This window comes from Naumovozyma dairenensis, chromosome 11, assembly GCF_000227115.2.
Source record: "Naumovozyma dairenensis CBS 421 chromosome 11, complete genome".
In the NCBI taxonomy this organism is placed as follows: domain Eukaryota; kingdom Fungi; phylum Ascomycota; class Saccharomycetes; order Saccharomycetales; family Saccharomycetaceae; genus Naumovozyma; species Naumovozyma dairenensis.
Window position 1 is genome coordinate 20,668 of NC_016489.1, and position 17,966 is coordinate 38,633.

Sequence of the window (17,966 nt, forward strand, 5' to 3'; positions counted from 1 at the left end):
ATAATAGCTTGATTTGATGATTATAAAAGAGCCGCTTCATCTGGCTACATAATTGTGTTGTAAAAGAAAAGTTTTTTTTTACTCTTATCTGTGTATGCATGTTGCTATATTCATATAAACTTACTCATGAAAGCATTAAGTTCATTTCCCAGTCTTTATATATAGAATACCAATTATCATTTTGTTCTTCATTCATTCTTCTCCTCCAAACTTCGAACATTACTTGTCTTGCACCCCAATAGGACCCCATTCCTGATTTTGCTAAGTTTGCAGCCCATTTTCTATAACCTTGTTGAACCTCTTGTTCTATGCTTGCACATCCTGCTATAAAACCTTGCCAAATCAAAGGTACAATTTCCACTTTTTTACTATCAATCAAATCTGTTAATTTCTCTAGATGATTAAGAACTTTCGCAACGTATGATTGTAAGAATTGATTATTCAGATTCTTCGCCATAGAATAATAATAAATTATCAACCCGAAATAAAAACTCATGGTATGATGATACACTGCTTCCACATTATCATTAATAAAGATTTTCTTGTCGTTATTTTTGAAGAAATTCCATTCAGGTTTCCATTTTAGTAATCTTTTTTCGAAATTTGCAGATATTTCAGTGAATTCTCTTGGGACAGCTAAATATTGGATATTATAATATTCATTATGTCTGACAATTTGAACGCAATCTGAAAATAGGAGGATTAGAGAATTAGGCAGACCATAAATAGTATCTGTACCCAATATGTCCGATTTCAAGTCTATTGACGAATTACTGCTAGTAGTATTGTTGGTATTATTTTTTTCATAATAACTATCACTGATGATATTACCAAACATTGGTGGGGTAGAATTATTCCCATTAGATGGAGTAGTGGCGTCAGTACTATCATTTTCAATATCACTTTGTTCTTTAACAAATTCGATCTGAATTTTCCCATTAGCCATATTTAATGACTCTCGGAAGACTCCATCAGAGTCTATAGTTTGATTTTCATCATTTCTAGTGTTATTTGTCATTTGTTGTGGTCTAGCTCTTTTGGTATCAGTCTTGATTACAATTTCTTTCTCTTTAACTTTATCTAATGCAGTACTATCTTGAATTAATTTTAGGAAAGAGAAAATTCTATGTAATATTCTTGCCTTTTCAGAAATTTTTGGTCTCACTTTCATTCTTTTGGCAACAAATTCTTCGCAAATAGTTAAATGATATTGACAATCTGCCATTGTTCCCCAAACCACGTCTATAGAGTTCATTGATAATATTGCTGTTAGTACATCTTTGTATTTTTCATTCGATTCGGTGGATTGTAAACATTGTTTCAAGAAATTAGAAGCTTGTTTTCTAAATTCAATACCTAAAGTTAAGAAAAAAGTTTGTTCTTTTGTATTTTTGTTAAATTTACTTTGCAAGTTGAAACATGAAACAGCTAATAATGCATTAATTAAAGAATTTCTTGAATTGGTGGTTCTACCAAGTCCTGTTAAATCTCCTAAAGCTTGTAATGCTCTTGGGAAATATATTGTTTTCCATGGATTTCTTGCTAAGGGAACCACTGTCATTAAGTCTGCAACATTATCTAGATAGTAATTAAGTAAAAATCTTGTCAATGGATGAACTAATAATCCCTTGGTAGGTATAGTTGTTTGTAAATTCAAAGAACGAGAAGTTTCAATAAGTGAATTAAAATCTATAGTGGGTGGTTTCGTATCAATTTTCTCCAATATGACAGAGGGCATCTTTGACTCTAAGGCCGTCACATGTGGTGCGTCTACACAAATATTATCTAGGCCCAGGTGGGTGTCAGGAGAGTTTACGTTGCTATTAGAAATGTTAAATTCTGTAGAAATATCTCCTGATTCTTCCTGATTCATATTGGGTATCGTTGAGTTTACATTATGAAATAGTAAACTTAGCGTATTCTGTATGTCTGATCCATTTATGTCTATTTGCTTTGAAGAGACTGTTGTTGACGGTAATATTGAATTTTGTTGAACTGAAAGAAGTCTGGATGCTGGGGAGGTGGTAGCAGAAGTTGCATTAGTACCATTATTGATTGGTAAATCCTGTGATTTGAAAGCAGGTACTGAAGTTCCTTGAATTGCGAATGCAGACAAAAGGGCATCATCTCTTAATTCATTAGAAATCCATTCATAACCTGGATAATTTGACATTGCTGAATCGAAATCAAGCAGGTTTGGACCACTTGAATTTCTATCGTTGTTCCGATTCTGTCGTTTATTTTCACTCTTGGAAACCATGATTTTCTCTGGTTTATTTTTGATCTTTATTAGTTCTGTCGGCGTTTTCGTTGATGTACTTCGAGCGGTGCTCACGACAGAAGATGATGGAATTGGATTCAGCTTATTGATCTTAGAAACAACAACTGATTTTGATGATGCATTTTCTGAATTTTTACTAGCACTCGTAGCTGCAGCGATGGGGTTAATTTTCCGCCTTTTCTTTCTCGGAGAGAGTTTTTTATCAATTACTTGATCCATTCCTTTAAAGACACCAAATTTCTTGATGATCCAAGTCTTATTATTTGCAATCTTGTCAGGTGGAGGTGCATGCAATGTAGACAATTCGTCATCCATATCTTCATGGAAAACGTATTCTTCTTTGTACCGTACGAAGTCTATATTTCTTCTTTGGTATTGCGGTTCATCGTTATTATTTCCGGCTCCATCAGTATTAGTATTAGTATTAGTATTAGTATTATTATTATTATTATTATTACTATCGTTATTAATACCAGCTGCAGTGGTAGTACTGGTAGTAATAGTAGGGTTTGGAGATGGAGGTAACTGTACACCAAAAGGGTCGAATTTGACCAATTTAGACCATCTTAATTTAATGTCATACCCACCGCACTGTAACTCTGAGCGTTCACATCTACTGCAATTGGGCCGCCGAAGATCACATTTCACTTTCCTTGATCTACAAGTCCAACAACCTGTAAAAGTCTTGGCCCTTCTTGGTTTCATGGGATATATATTTTGGCACTAAATAATATTCTAATTGTGTTGCCCAATAAATAAAAAGCTGTGCTCTATTCAGCATGGATTTGTGCTTGTAATTACCCTTTAAAGTGGTGTCTCGCTTTCTCCTTCTGATGGAGGTGATCTATTCAACCGCTGCCACACATTGCCAGATCGCTTATTATATACCTATAAGTCATACTTTTTCAACTCAAGAAATGGTATATGGATATATTTAGTGTCTGTGGAAAAAAAAACATGACTGTTAACGGGAACTGCTGGAGACACCCAGACATTTTCTATTTGAATGACACATTCTTTGTCACACAGCGACACACACACCCCGCGGCGACACAATATAAGGAATAATATTGGTATATTTTTTTGGTATATATTTATATAAGATGCTAGTAACAACGATGTTTTATAAAAAAAAGCTCACATTTTTTACCTATTATTAATCAGCTCATTTAACCGATTGTGAATGTAATGGGAAATTGAAAAATAGTGTCTCTTTATATATTCAAAGAATTCTTTTAAATACTGGAAATCAGTATTTCTCCATGAGTTTACCCAGTTAGGGGTAATCGATTTCTTAAAACTTTGAAGTTCTTCATCATCTGTTGCTACTAAATCTTCAAAATCATCTACTGGTAAAATTCCTTTCAATGGTACTTCTGGTTTTGTCTTCTTGAGCAAATTGTAAAACCTCTTAATATCAAAAAAATTGGCTAATTTCTTAAGTTTCTCATCAGAAATGATTCTCTTCTGATATTGCCCTTCAAATTGATTAATAGCATCAATAGATTGTGACAATAAGGCAAATGTATTTATAAGACCAATTAACTCATATTTAGTTAATTTCTCTACTATCATTCTTCTAGTTTCTTCATCATTTTGATCTAATTCGAACAATATTTTCAATGTCGTTGCATATCCCGTAGTTTGGACTTTCCCCCATAAACGACACCGTTCACATTGAACACAATCCATTATTTTGGTAACATTTCTGAATCTTCTTTTAAATTCTTCCTTTAAGTGTAAACTAACTTCATTTCGATCAAATAATATCTCTTCATTGAAGATAGAACTATCTAATTGAGAACAAATATTCACTATTTGGGATTTAACATCTTCGTGATATTCATTACAAAAGCCAATTTCCTTCAAATAAGGTTGAATTTTTAATAAAGATTTGCCAACAATGGCATAATTGAAATAAATATTTGCAACTCTCTCTGGGAAACTACCCACTTTTTTCATAAATATTTCCAAATTAGGTTCCCATTTACCTGTCTTGATATTAAGAAAATCCATTGATAAATGAGTAGCAATTGAAGCTTGAAAACCGGATATTATTCTATAAAATGTTTCTTTCGCTAAGGATTCACCTGTTTCACCCCCGATTGAAAAACAATTATCATTATAAATAGCAGACCAAATTTCAGCTGATTGGTTCCCACCGTATCCTGTAAATCGTTCTGGATTGGCAGTCAGATCAACAAGGAGACATTTGGCATCTTCAAAATCATTAAGGTCACAATAATTACAATCTGGAATTTCAGGTAACCTTCTTTCATGATCACATAACTCCTCTAAAAACCAACACTCATCATCATGGATATCACTATCCTCTACATTTCTTGTACTAATCTTACCTAACACTTCAGGTTGCCAAATCTCAGGTAAACTTTCCCAATCTTCAATGACATCAACGGAACATTCCTTATTGAAACATAATGGATTGTTTTCTTCTTTCCAAAATCTACATTTATTATTGAAATCAAATTTAAAATATTTGAAAAATTCAGTCTTAGTCAAATCATTAAGGTCATCCTTAATATAATTGTTTAATTCATTGAGTTCATTGAAAGTGATATCACAAACAGGGCTAAGAGTTTCTCCTTTGTTAATTTTACAGAAATCTGACCTTACCGTTATGATATTAAATATTGTGGTAGAATAGATTAAAAGACGTAACAATCCCAACATCTTAAATAGGTTAGGTGTGGCTTTTTATTTACTTTCCAATTCCTATTTCTTTAATTTTTATAAATGATAAAGTTAAAAGCTATAAAGAAATAAAACTCTAAGATGAGAAAAAAATACCGAACTAGCAGAGTAAGAGAACAAATGTATGTTTTATCACTGAAATAGTTTCATTTTTATATTATATCCATACCAAACATGAATCCCTTTTCCAGATATACGGCTATTAAACATCCTTAAAAATAGGGAACCCTTCTTGCCAACGGCGCTGCCATACTTACTTATTTAAAAACGTCACAATGAGAAGAACGTCAAACCCCATTTATGTAATATAATCTACACTTTCATGAATAAAGTCGTGTCTATTTAGTATTCATTACGGATTAATAGGTTCATAGTTTTTTTTAAATGATATGTACGTGTATTTATTTAATCAGAAAGCATCAATAAAGCATCGACGGCAGGTCCAATTCTATATTTCTTTGCCCTACAAACATCTTCAATAAGATCTTTATCCATATCAGGGAACATGTTCTGTAACGTCAACATCGTTTCATTTCTTTCATTTTCCTCCATTTGTTCTACAATGACACCTATATCTTCTTCTTGTGCTTCTGTCATATGTACTTGCTGTGTCGCAGTAGTAGTGATAGTGTTATGTGTCGGTGTAGCCTTCTCGACTTCAGCTTTAGAACTTTCTTCATCTCCACTAGATATAAATAAATCATTAAACACAGAAAACATAGAATTGGTAATTTCATCAAAGGGATGCCTACTTATATCTGTTGCTTTGGATGATAAAGATGTCGTTGATGATTCCTTTTGTAATCTTTTTTCCTTTATAACTTCTTTCTCTTTTTCCAACTTTATTTTATTTTGGTGATATCTTTCATTATAGACGTTGTAATCATTTATTGTCAAAGAACGAACGTCTAAAGTCATAATAAAATCGATTGCCGCTTGAATACTACTTAAATAATACGATTCTTCTCCTCTTAAAAATTCCTCCAATCGGAACCTTTCAATGTATTTGACATTGGAAACTAAAAATTGTACTTTACTTTTCAAAATTGTATAAATCAACAAAGGAATAAAACTATCAGCTCCTTTCGCATCACCATCATCAGATCCTGGTTCATAGTGTTTTAAATATCCAAAGATAACTTTGCATGAATTTAATATACAAACCATCTTATCACGAGGTGCTTTAAAATTATTCACTTTATCTAACTCAATACCAGAATAATTAACGAACGTTTTCAATTTATTTGGTTTCACTATTATAATATCCAAATTATCTGGTTCAATAAATCTAAATTCTTCAATTTTTTCTCTGAGTTTTTTATCAGCAATTAAATCTTGCTTATGTCCTTTATCCAAAAGAACTGTATTTCTCAGACGTTTCTTAGTAAATGGAGCAAAACAATGAGTATATAACTTACCCATGACTAATTTCTCAATACCTTCTTTAGCATTATGTAATTTTACCTCATCCAATGATTTAAATGGTTCATACTCGTCGAATTTCCCGTAGATAAACAATTTAAAATCATTTATTAATTTCTGTTGTTCTTCTGTAGTCCATAATTGTCGTTGTGTAACAAATTTTTCTAAGAATGATTTGATATATTTCACAAGTGGGACAGATCTGGAATCTTGTAATTGTTTAATAAATAATTGAAAGTCAAAAAATGGTTCATCATCATGGCCATTTGTTTGTTGTTCTTCTTCTGTCGTTATTGCCCTTTCTACCTCATCAGTTTCTGTACCCTTCGGCGACGAATCATCAGACTGACTATCACATTTTTTTTCTAGTTCATTAGGGCCTTTATTTCTCTTATCTGATGGATCGTTAATGGACTCAGTTGTGCTTTTATCAGTGTCGTTATCACTGAAGTCTTTATTTGTTAAAGGATCGAACTGTTCCAATATCTCCTTCTGGTCACTCATTACTGAACAACCAATTTTTATATCAGACCAATGGATGCTATAACCGACGATGTCTCTTTCAACCAAATTGATAGTTCTTTTATAAATATGTATCGATTCCCTTTCTTTACATATCTATATATAACGTTGTATCTTTATTACCTTACATAATCTTTCACCTTACAGGATTTTTCCGAGATCCATCTAAAAAAGAAAACTATTTCGAAGATTCTAATTCAGATAGTAGATGACATTGCAATTCAATGGCAATGAATAGTCACATCTATGTTAATAGGATAGTCTACTGAAGGGGTTATATAGTTGAGGAAATAAATGTGTGGTATACTATTACATTATTTAGGTGACAGGAAAGATATCACTCTTGCTGATGATGAATTGATCGAGTTTGAAGAAGATTTCGAAGGTATCAAATCATGTAGCAACATTGACCCTATATTTAATTCTATGATTTCTGATATCGCTGCAAGAGGCCCGAATTATTCTTCATTTAAAGTGTCGAAACAATATTCTATTACTTGGTTTTCATCAGTTCTTTCCTTAAGGGAACCTTTCACGAAGCAATGTGTTGAGATTAAAGATCGTTATGTCGTACAATTTAATGGAGAACTATACAATGATGAAATTCAATATAATGATACACAATATACTATACAATTATTAAAGGAAGGTAAGGAAATAATAGATGTAATAAGGAAATTGGATGGAGAATTTGCATACACAATATATGATATTCAAAATAGAATGTTTTATTTTGGTAGAGATCCTATTGGAAGGCGATGTTTAAGCTTTTCTATCGATAATGAAACAGGTGAATTATATATTTCCAGTGTTACAGGTTGTAAGACAGGATTTCAAGATTGTATCGCAGGGACCATCTACAAATATGATTGTCAACTGAAAGAATTAAATACTGACAGTAAGATCTCCAAACCATTTTATGTTTCTGAAGAATTAGACGATGAGAATTTGTCACATCTTGATGACAATGTTGAAAAACTTTATACTCATTTACTCGATTCAGTGAGTAAAAGAGTTGTTTCTATTCATCCTGCTCATATACAAAATTCACCTATATCGGTATTATTTTCTGGTGGTTTAGATTGTTCGGTTATTGTAGCATTAATTTGTGAACATTTCAAACAGTCAATAAGACATAAAAATCTGTCAAAAACTATTGAATTATTAAACGTTGGATTTGAAAATCCAAGAACTGGGACGATGCCGAAAGATGTTCCTGATAGAAAGTTAGCCATATCCAGTTATAAAACTTTGCAACGTTTATACCCTGAAATTGATATTAAATTAATTCAAATTGATGTTTCCTATGAAGAATACTTAAAGCATAGACCTAAAGTTATTGATTTAATGTATCCAAAGCAAACAGAAATGGACTTATCTATTGCTATTTCCTTCTTTTTCGCATCGATGGGTAATGGGTACCTCTATAATGAAGAAAAAACCAACGATGAGATAATGCCTTATGAGAGAAAAGGTATTGTCCTTTTCAGTGGATTAGGTGCAGATGAATTATATGGTGGATACCATAAATTTGCCAATAAATCAACAGAAGAATTGGTCAAAGAATTGACTAAACAAATTAATAATATATATGATAGAAATTTGAACCGTGATGATAAAGTGATAGCACATAATGGTGTTGAGGTTAGATATCCCTTTCTTGATATTGATGTAATCAAATTTTCCACAGAAGAGCTACCAATCAATTATAAGATTAATAAATTAATCTTGAGAAAATTAGCCATGAACAAACTTCATTTGGCTAATATTTGTGATGAACCCAAGAGAGCAATCCAATTTGGTTCTAAAAGTGCCAAGATGACAAAAGATGGAAATAAACATGGTACAGATCTGCTAAAGTGATCGTCATCGTCTTCTTCTTTGTACACAGTATCACTGGTTAAGATACCTAAGGTAATTAGCAGCTTGCTCAAAATTGAAAGCTACGAGCAATGTGAATCCATTAAACATACAAAGTTTGGTTAAATCTTTTAATGGATCTTCAGAATTAATGTCATCCACAACAAATATCAGGATATTATTTTCATTTTTAGATAAAGGTAACATTCTTCTTGCAATATAATCAGCATATAATCTATGATAACTTAATGTTAGAAAAAGTATAGATCTACTTCTCACAAGATAATCATAATATATTTTATTACCACCAGTTGAAGATATATATCTCCAATTTGTATTTTTCAAATGATTTAATAATGGATTTTCCTTCTGAGTAGTGTTTACCAATACAGAATTAGAGTTAGATCCTGTAAATGGTCTCTTCCTAGAAAAGTCCTTATCAGTATTTGTGCCTTCCCCTGGTATTATTCTTTGTTGATTAAATGCATTTACTACTGGACCACTACTAGCCTGAATTGGTTGAGATGGTGTCCTCGACGATTGGCTTTGAGCTTTCTTCTTGGAATCATCTTCTTTACCGCCTTCCTGTTCCCTCAATTTTTTAACCCCAGCTAGAATACTTTGAAAGGACGTTGGATCTGTATTATTCATAATTCAATTAGTACTATTTTCCGGACGGGGTCTATGGTACTTTAAGCATGTTCTTCCATATTCTTTTCCCTTATCATGGTGGTTGTAACAAATGTTCCCGTTCAATTCTAAGAACAAGTTTATTATTATTATATATGAGAAAACAACGTTTATAGAACAAAAAGCTTCTTGTAAGAAGAAAGATAACTTACAAACAAAGAAGAACACAAAGAAACCAACTAAACATGTCATCACAAAAGAGTATGTTCTTTTCCATTATGAATTGCCATTTGAAGGATCTCTCTTACTAACTACATACATATTTATATAGTCGATCTTACACAATTGGGGCCTGAACAATTGACAGCAGTCAAACAACAATTTGATCAAGAATTACAACATTTCAATCAATCATTACAAGCTTTAACGATAGCCAAGACCAAATTTACAGATTGTATATCTGATATCAAAGCCATTAGTCAACCTAAGAATGATGAACAAAAAATATTGATTCCAGCTTCCGCATCTTTATATATCCCAGGTACCATTAAAGATAACAAGAAATTTATGGTCGATGTCGGGACAGGCTATTACGTTGAGAAGAGTGACGTGGATGCCATTTCATTCTATCAGAAGAAAATTGATAAATTGAATTCAGAATCAGGACAAATTCAAACCATCATTAAGGAAAAGACTCAATCTTCGTTGGCCATTGAACAACAACTTCGTCTTGCCGCGATAAGACGTCATGAAGAAATGGCCAAACAACAGAAACAACAACAACAACAACAAGGATCTCAATGATTTGAAATATATGCATATATTTTATATATTATAACTGCTTCCTCTCCCTCTCCTTAACTTTATGTATTTACCTACTTTATATAGTTCTACGTATAATAATATGATGTATTTGTATTAAAATTTTTCAGAGATGCGATGAGCTGAAAATTTTCACTTTTTTTAGTCGATTTCTCTTAATAACCAGGAACACAGGCCTCTTCAAAACACTTTGGAACAACCTATAGATTCATATTTTAGGAAGAAATAGACAAGTATCTATACTCTCCATCTCTATTCAAGAAGGTCTATAGAGTTTACAGTAAAAAAAGAGCAAGATGGCTAAAAAGAAATCAGGTTCAAGGGCCAAAAGTTCAAAGAGAGCTTTGAATGCCTTAGAGTTAGCAGAAAGGGAATTAGAAGGTTATGATTCTGAATCTGAAGCAAGAAGATATAATTCTCGTTCTAACGGGACTGTGGTCAATTTATTAAAGAAAGTCCAAAGAGGTAGATCCAATGATAATGATGATGATGATGACGAAGAGAACTATAATGATAGTGACGATTCATTCGAAGATGAAGAATTAGATTCTGACGAAGCTTTAGGTTCTGATGATGATTATGATGTATTGAATTCAAAATTCTCTCAAACTATTCGTGATAAATCCAAAAAAAAAATGGTAAAAAAGATAAGAACTACAACGATGATGAAGATGAAGATGAAGGTGGATATACTTCTATTTGATGAAGAAGATTTGATGCCTCTATCAGCTGTTTGGGATTTAGATTCTAAAGCAACTTCTACAGAACAACAACAAAATAACAGTGACAATGAAGCAGGTCAGCTTGAATTGCAAAATGATGATCAGGAATCCGGTATGAGTTCCAGCAGCGATAGCAGTGAAGAAGGGTCCTCCTCCAGCGATGATAATGACGACGACGAACAAGAAGAAGAAAATCCATTTGATGAAATTTCTAGTGATGAAGGTGATGTGGAACTTAGAAATATTACTTCCGCATTATTAAAGGATTCATCTAGAATCAATCCAAAACGATTAGATACTTACGGTGCTGGTGAAGAAAATGAATTTGTCTTACCATCTGCAAGCAAGACTCAAAAGACTAAATTAAGTTTAACTGATATGATGAATGTTATAGATGATAAAGAGGCCATTGCAGATGCAACTTTAATTAACGGGAAATCCACCATGACTGAAGTACCATTACCTCAAAGAATTCAAAAAAGACATGAACGTAAGGCAGCTTATGAAATATCTAAGGATGAAGTGAATAAATGGAAAGATGTTATTCAACAAAATAGAAGAGCTGATCATTTAGTTTTCCCATTGAATCCGACAACGGAACATAATCACGCTTCAGCTTTTACCAGAACCACTGATGAACCCAAGACTGAATTACAAGATAAAATTGATCAAGTATTGAAAGAAAGTAATTTAGTGGATCCTCAAAAGGATTCTACATTTGAGGATTTAGCTACAGCTAAAATGTCACCGGAAGAAATGAGAAAGAAAACTGCTGAAGTTAGATTAATGAGAGAATTAATGTTCCGTGAAGAGAGAAAGGCAAGAAGATTAAAGAAGATAAAATCTAAATCTTATCACAGAATTAAGAAGAAGGAACTATTGAGAAATAAAGAAATGGCTGGTATATCAGATGAAAGTGATACAGAACTTGATATTGCTAGAGCTAAAGAAAGAATGACTTTGAAACATAAGACTAATTCCAAATGGGCAAGAGATATGATCAAACATGGTATGACTAATGATCAAGAAACAAGAGAAGAGATGGAAGAAATGTTGAGACAAGGAGAACGTTTAAAGAATAAGATATTAGATCGTGATGGTTCTGATGATGATGATGAAAATAGAAAGGAAACTCTAGATGATTTTGAGAGAGCTGAACAAGAAGAAGAAAATAATAATAATATTAAAGAAAACGTAGGAAAGACAGGTGTCATGAATATGGCCTTTATGAAAAATGCTGAAGTAAGAGAAAGGGAAGCTAATCAAGAAACTATAGCAAAACTGCGTACAATGGAAAATGGTCATGGTGGTGATCTCTCATTATTTGATAGTGACAATGATGAAGGGAATGGTGAATCTGTTCATTTAAATAAAGGTAGAAGAGTCTATACCCCTGGTAATCTTGAATCCCGTAAGGAATTGAATGAAATTGAAGATGCAGCAAGAAAAGAAACTGAAATTGATAATTCAAGATCTCTTGAAAATAGAATGAAGAAGAAGAATGTACCAATGACTGCCAGTGGTCTTGAAATTAGAAGTGAGGATGACGAAGTTCAAAAAGAAGAAGAAAATGAGAAGGGTAGGGAAGAAGAAAAGAAACAAACAAGCGAGAATGCCAATCCTTGGTTAGATGATGGTAGTGATGATGACAATTCTGGAACAATCAAACATTCAACAAAAGTACACATAGTTGATAAAGACAGTTCGAAAGTAAGTAAAAGAGCACAAAAGATTGAGAAAGAAATAACGAAACAAATAAGGAAAAACAAGACTTCTAAAGAGAGAAAAGATGACGAATTATTGTTATCATCAACTAATAATGGTAAAAGTTTGAAATTTGTTGATCAATATGGTGGGTCTGACGAAGAAACTCCAAGCTTTATGTTCAAGCAACAAGAGGTGATAGTAGAAGCTTTTGCCGGTGATGATGTTGTTGCTGAATTTGAAGATGAGAAGAAAAGAGTTATGGAAGATGAAGATGATAAAGAAGAAGATGCAACACTTCCCGGTTGGGGTGATTGGGCAGGAGTAGGAGCAAATCCAAAGAAGAAGAGGAAATTTATCAAGAAGATCAAAGGTGTTGTAACGAAGGATAAAAGAAAGGATAAAAATTTGAAAAATGTTATAATAAATGAAAAAGTTAATAAGAAGAATTTGAAATATCAATCATCTGCTGTACCTTTCCCCTATGAAAGTAGAGAGCAATATGAAAGATCATTACGTTTACCTATTGGTGAACAATGGACATCAAGAGCATCTCATCAAGCATTAATTAAGCCTAGAATTATGACGAAACCAGGTCAAGTTATTGATCCTTTAAAGGCTCCATTTAAATAGTTATGCAATGTGTGTGTACAATAAAGAAAAAAAAACTACGAATTTATACCAAGGATAAAACTCCGAAATTCTTAATATTACATAGAATCGTGATTCATCTTAAGCTGATTTATGTATGGTTCTTTCAGCAGAGATGAAAGATTTAGTATGAAAAAAGATAATGTTATGTTTGTTCTATAATGATACATTAATATATGTTTGTATGAATGTTTTTAAATAAATAATATTGTACTAGTAATGACAAAGGAAGAAATCATTATTAGACGATGTCATTAGTAGTAGTAATAGTAGTAGTAGTAGTAAGAGCGGTTTTAGAGGGTAAGATAAATTTATAAATTTGGTGTTTGGGGTATGCAATTATGCACAATGAACATTATTTGATCATATTTGCAAAAACTCTTTTAATTTGTGTACTTTCACCAAATTATCATTATTATTTTTAGATTCATATGCGTTTTCAATATGCGAGATTAATTCATTAAATTGTAATTTATTAAAATTTAAGACCATATCATTTTCGAAAAATAATTGTTGAGCTCTTGGATTTAAATACATTGTTTCTATAATGTTATTGAAAAGGCAATCAATTTCATGAGTATTAATTTCATTCCAAATGGTGATTAAAGTTTTAACTTCATCTAATTGGAAAGTTGGAAGTTTAATATAATATTTGAATCTCAAATAATTTTTCAATTTCCTTTTATATTGCTTTAAGACAGAAGATGTTTCAATATCTACCAATGATAATGAATCGTATAAGTTATTTAACATTTGTTCCAAGACAGCGGAGTTAGTTGATGTTGGTTTGGAGGTGGTAGTTTCCATGGTTAATTGAGAAGAATATGGGAATAATTGTTCATGTAATTCTATCATATTTGAAAAATTATTTTGCATTGAGAATAAATTTGCAGCTTGTAAAGTATTATTAATTTTTGAATTCAATTTGGGATTAATTGTTATATCATCAGAATCAGTCATATATAAACTTTTCAAAAAAGATGCAAATGTATACAAATCGATTAATCTTTCTGGAATATTATTGTCGGTATCGTTTGGTAATTGATCAATCATATTATTTAAATTTTCCAATGCATTATCAAATTTCCCCGTGTTGATTAAGAATTCAGCTTGAATTAAAGGAAATGTTTCTTCTTTTAGTAGTGGATCCTTTGAATATTTATATGATAATGTTTCATATTTTTCATATTCACCTGAACGAATTAATGATAATAATAATTGTTCCGAATTTAAATTTGGACAAATTTTATTAAATTTCACAATTGTTTGATAATCTTTAAACTGGTTAAAAAGACGATTATAAATGGCTTCGATTGTTTCTTTGAATGTTATTTGATTTTGAATATTTTTGAAATTATTTGGGAAGTCGATTGATTTAATGAAATTCAAGAAATCAGGTAAAGTTTCCCAAATGTTTGTTGTTGTTGTTAATCTTTTTAATGAACGGTCATTTACTAAGGGTAAAATTTTGGAATAAAATAAAGGATGATTAATAACTTCATTTTCTAAATTATCTATGGGACAATTTTTAATTATTAAATTTATTATTTGTTTCGTTTCTAATTCTGATGGAGATAATTCTAATGCAGTGGAAATTATTGTTTTATTAATATATCGATGCATAATTAAAGTTTTATAAGTATCGAAATCGAATGAGTAACCTTTTTTCAATAAGGTGTTAAAATCTTTAATAGCTGTTTTAAATGAATTTCTTAAACTTGGACCCAAGTTTATAATTGAAGGTGTTTGCGAGTCAATGTTTTCTTCCGAATTAAGATAAAAGGTAATGACTTCTTCAGGAATTTCTTCGTGGGTTGCAATTAAGGTTATTGATTCTTTAACTATTGATGATAATTGAACATTGGCATATGGATTAGCTCTTTGATAATTGATAAGTAAAGTTTTGTAGTTTGTAATGGTTTCTTTAATGAAATTAAGTAAGGGTTGTTGTTGTTGTTGTTGTTGAATAACAGGTGATAATGGATATAAATTAAAATCAAAGAATTTAATTATTATGATTGAATATAATTCTAATAAATTTGGATATGATTCAAATGTTTTGGGACATTGCCAAATATTTTTGAAAATTTTGAAAAGACCATTAAATTTTGATTCTAACTGAATATTATTTGATAATAATGATGGAGATAATTGGAATGATAATTGATTTAGCCCATTTTTAAATGCTGTGGATTGAGAAATTTTTAATAATAAATCTTTATCATGATAATTATTAATGATTGCATTTAAAAAATTCAAAAAATTATCTGACGACGAGGACGACGAGGACGACGAGGACGACGTTGATGATTCTGATTCCGATGAGACAAGTAATAATGAAGTATGAGTGGTTATGAAGTCTAATAAATAATCTTGTGGCCAATTTAAATTATTTTTCAAAAATTCGAATAATAATGGATATAAATTAATATTGAAATTGAATGATTTAATTAAAGATTCTTGACAAAGTTTTAAAATGATTTCTGTATCATTTAATTGTAATGAATAATCTAAAAGTGAATCAATAACTTTATATGAATCCATTGGGAATAAAATACATTCATAAGCGTTTTCTGAAATATTAATTGAATTTAATGATTTATGATTATTATGGAATGATCTTTTCATGGGGAAGATATAATTATAAATTTTTTTCGTTAGGGTCCAATTATGGAATGAATTATTCATCAATTGTAAATAAAAATCGTAAGAGAATTCTGGTATCCAATTTAATTTATTGAATTTGATCCACATTTCATAACTACTTTCTGGATTTATCTTTGACATTGAAATTAAATATTTTGATAATAACAATGATATATTTGAATTTAAACCGTTAGTTTGTTTAATTTCATTTAAAGTTTGATCTAATAATGAAGTAGCCAAATCTATATTGCTAGTTTCTACGAGTCCCGAGATATAAATTGATATAATTTTGAATTTATCCTCTTTTAAAGTTGTATTGTTGTTGGTGCCTTGTTGTGAATATAATGTATATTCATTAAATAATTCTTTTAATTTTGTATTATTATTAATCAATGTGGAATAATTTAATAAAGAGATGAAATAAAGTGAATTTTTAATTAAGAATGGTGAATTATTAATGTAAGATATTAAATGATTAATATCTATGAACCCTGGATATAAATTAATGGCGATTAAAGTGTAATTTATTGTATCTTTTGATAATTGAATATTAGTATGCGTGTGATGGTGTTGTTGTTGTTGTTGTTGTTGATTTATTGTTTTAAATAATTCTATTGCAATTTTAAAGAAATCTTGACCATTACTATTTTGTAAATGAATTGCCATTATTGAATTTTTGAATAAAGAAGATAATAAAATGTTATAAATTGCATTTGAAGGTTTCAATTTATTATTTATAATATCTTGATAACAAGATAACATTTCAAACATTTTATTATCCAAGTCAAATTTATCCATTAATCTTTTTGAAATGGAATCTAATATTTTTTCAAATGTTTCAATTGGTGGAATAATATTATTACGTTTTAATGAATGATAAAGGGAATTTATTTTATTAAAATCTTGCATTAGGTAAGCTTTATTAATTTCATTAATATGAGTGGATAAATAAGTTTTTGGATTCAAAGATGTTTCAGTATCTATTTCCCAAGGAGATGATGAGGGTATGTGCGTAGTATTAGTGGTAGTATCTGAAGCTACCGATGTTTGTGATTGTGATTGTGATTGTGATTGTGATTGTAATTGTAATTCATTTGAGTTTGAAATTTTCTGTGTATTAAATAATGTAGTTGTAGTTGTAGTTGTTGTAGTTGAATAAAATCTTTTATTGAGGGTATTGGCAGCACCATTAATTATTGCAATAGATTTTCTTCTATTATTGTTATTATTATTATTATTTGTAGTATTGTTGTTGTTATTGGTATTTTTCAGTATATAGAAATTTCTTGATGAATTATTCTGATTATTATTTGAAGTGTTCGGTACAATTTTGGTCGTTGTTGATGTTGATTTCTTTTTCTGTATATGGAAATTTGGATCTCTATAGAGTACATCATCTAAATTATTATAATTTGTATTTGCTACGACGACAGGATGTGGTTGTAAAGTAGTTATACCATTTGAATTTGGTATTGATGGGTCAATATTGAAAACAGCTTGATTTTGTCTTAGATGATTATATGATGAATCGAAAAAAGTAGTAGCATGACGATGATACCCTTTTGAGCCCAATTTATATTTGATTGATTTGAATGCCATATTAATTTTGTATGTTCTATTTTCTAGTGAAAGATAATATTTTGGAGCTCTGACCTTAATGATACCGAATACCAAACGGATGTGATGATGACTAAGTAACCGATTAATAGGGAATATTACAACCTCCGGACTGTGACTACTCGCGGGTATTAGTTAAAAGACAATCGAGTATAAGTATATATATATATTATATATATATATAAATATATGAAGATACGTGGTAAATAAGTGAACCAATTAGAGTAGTGTTGGCATAATATATATATATATACATGTACATACATATATATATATATATATATATTATGATGTACCTAGCATTAATGGGATTATATTTCAGCCCAATTGCAGTTGCAGAGTTACAGTTGCAGTTGCAGTACCGCTCAGCGTGTGCG

At 30.7% G+C, this 17,966-nt stretch overlaps 8 protein-coding genes across 8 annotated transcripts; 3 read left to right on the forward strand and 5 right to left on the reverse strand.

Moving 5' to 3' along the window:
- Positions 1–124: 124 nt before the first annotated feature.
- ARG81 (Arg81p) lies at positions 125–2,986 on the reverse strand (the record flags this gene model as incomplete). Its single annotated transcript, XM_003672399.1, has 1 exon — positions 125–2,986. The coding sequence occupies one exon, from the start codon at positions 2,984–2,986 to the stop codon at positions 125–127; it is 2,862 nt and encodes a 953-aa protein (XP_003672447.1).
- Positions 2,987–3,427: 441 nt separating this feature from the next.
- On the reverse strand, positions 3,428–4,972 carry NDAI0K00160 (endoplasmic reticulum oxidoreductin family protein; the record flags this gene model as incomplete). The annotated part of the gene is made up of 1 exon (XM_003672400.1): positions 3,428–4,972. One exon carries the CDS (start codon positions 4,970–4,972, stop codon positions 3,428–3,430), a length of 1,545 nt encoding a protein of 514 aa, XP_003672448.1.
- Positions 4,973–5,398: 426 nt separating this feature from the next.
- Positions 5,399–6,919, reverse strand: VPS9 (guanine nucleotide exchange factor VPS9; the record flags this gene model as incomplete). The annotated part of the gene is made up of 1 exon (XM_003672401.1): positions 5,399–6,919. One exon carries the CDS (start codon positions 6,917–6,919, stop codon positions 5,399–5,401), a length of 1,521 nt encoding a protein of 506 aa, XP_003672449.1.
- Positions 6,920–7,231: 312 nt separating this feature from the next.
- On the forward strand, positions 7,232–8,800 carry NDAI0K00180 (putative asparagine synthase; the record flags this gene model as incomplete). The annotated part of the gene is made up of 1 exon (XM_003672402.1): positions 7,232–8,800. One exon carries the CDS (start codon positions 7,232–7,234, stop codon positions 8,798–8,800), a length of 1,569 nt encoding a protein of 522 aa, XP_003672450.1.
- A 30-nt stretch (positions 8,801–8,830) lies between these two features.
- RAD10 (DNA repair protein RAD10) lies at positions 8,831–9,448 on the reverse strand (the record flags this gene model as incomplete). The annotated part of the gene is made up of 1 exon (XM_003672403.1): positions 8,831–9,448. One exon carries the CDS (start codon positions 9,446–9,448, stop codon positions 8,831–8,833), a length of 618 nt encoding a protein of 205 aa, XP_003672451.1.
- A 224-nt stretch (positions 9,449–9,672) lies between these two features.
- Positions 9,673–10,231, forward strand: GIM5 (Gim5p; the record flags this gene model as incomplete). The annotated part of the gene is made up of 2 exons (XM_003672404.1): positions 9,673–9,688; positions 9,759–10,231. 2 exons carry the CDS (start codon positions 9,673–9,675, stop codon positions 10,229–10,231), a joined length of 489 nt encoding a protein of 162 aa, XP_003672452.1.
- A 314-nt stretch (positions 10,232–10,545) lies between these two features.
- UTP14 (Utp14p) lies at positions 10,546–13,308 on the forward strand (the record flags this gene model as incomplete). The annotated part of the gene is made up of 1 exon (XM_003672405.1): positions 10,546–13,308. The coding sequence occupies one exon, from the start codon at positions 10,546–10,548 to the stop codon at positions 13,306–13,308; it is 2,763 nt and encodes a 920-aa protein (XP_003672453.1).
- Positions 13,309–13,689: 381 nt separating this feature from the next.
- RPM2 (ribonuclease P) lies at positions 13,690–17,571 on the reverse strand (the record flags this gene model as incomplete). The annotated part of the gene is made up of 1 exon (XM_003672406.1): positions 13,690–17,571. One exon carries the CDS (start codon positions 17,569–17,571, stop codon positions 13,690–13,692), a length of 3,882 nt encoding a protein of 1,293 aa, XP_003672454.1.
- Positions 17,572–17,966: the final 395 nt, after the last annotated feature.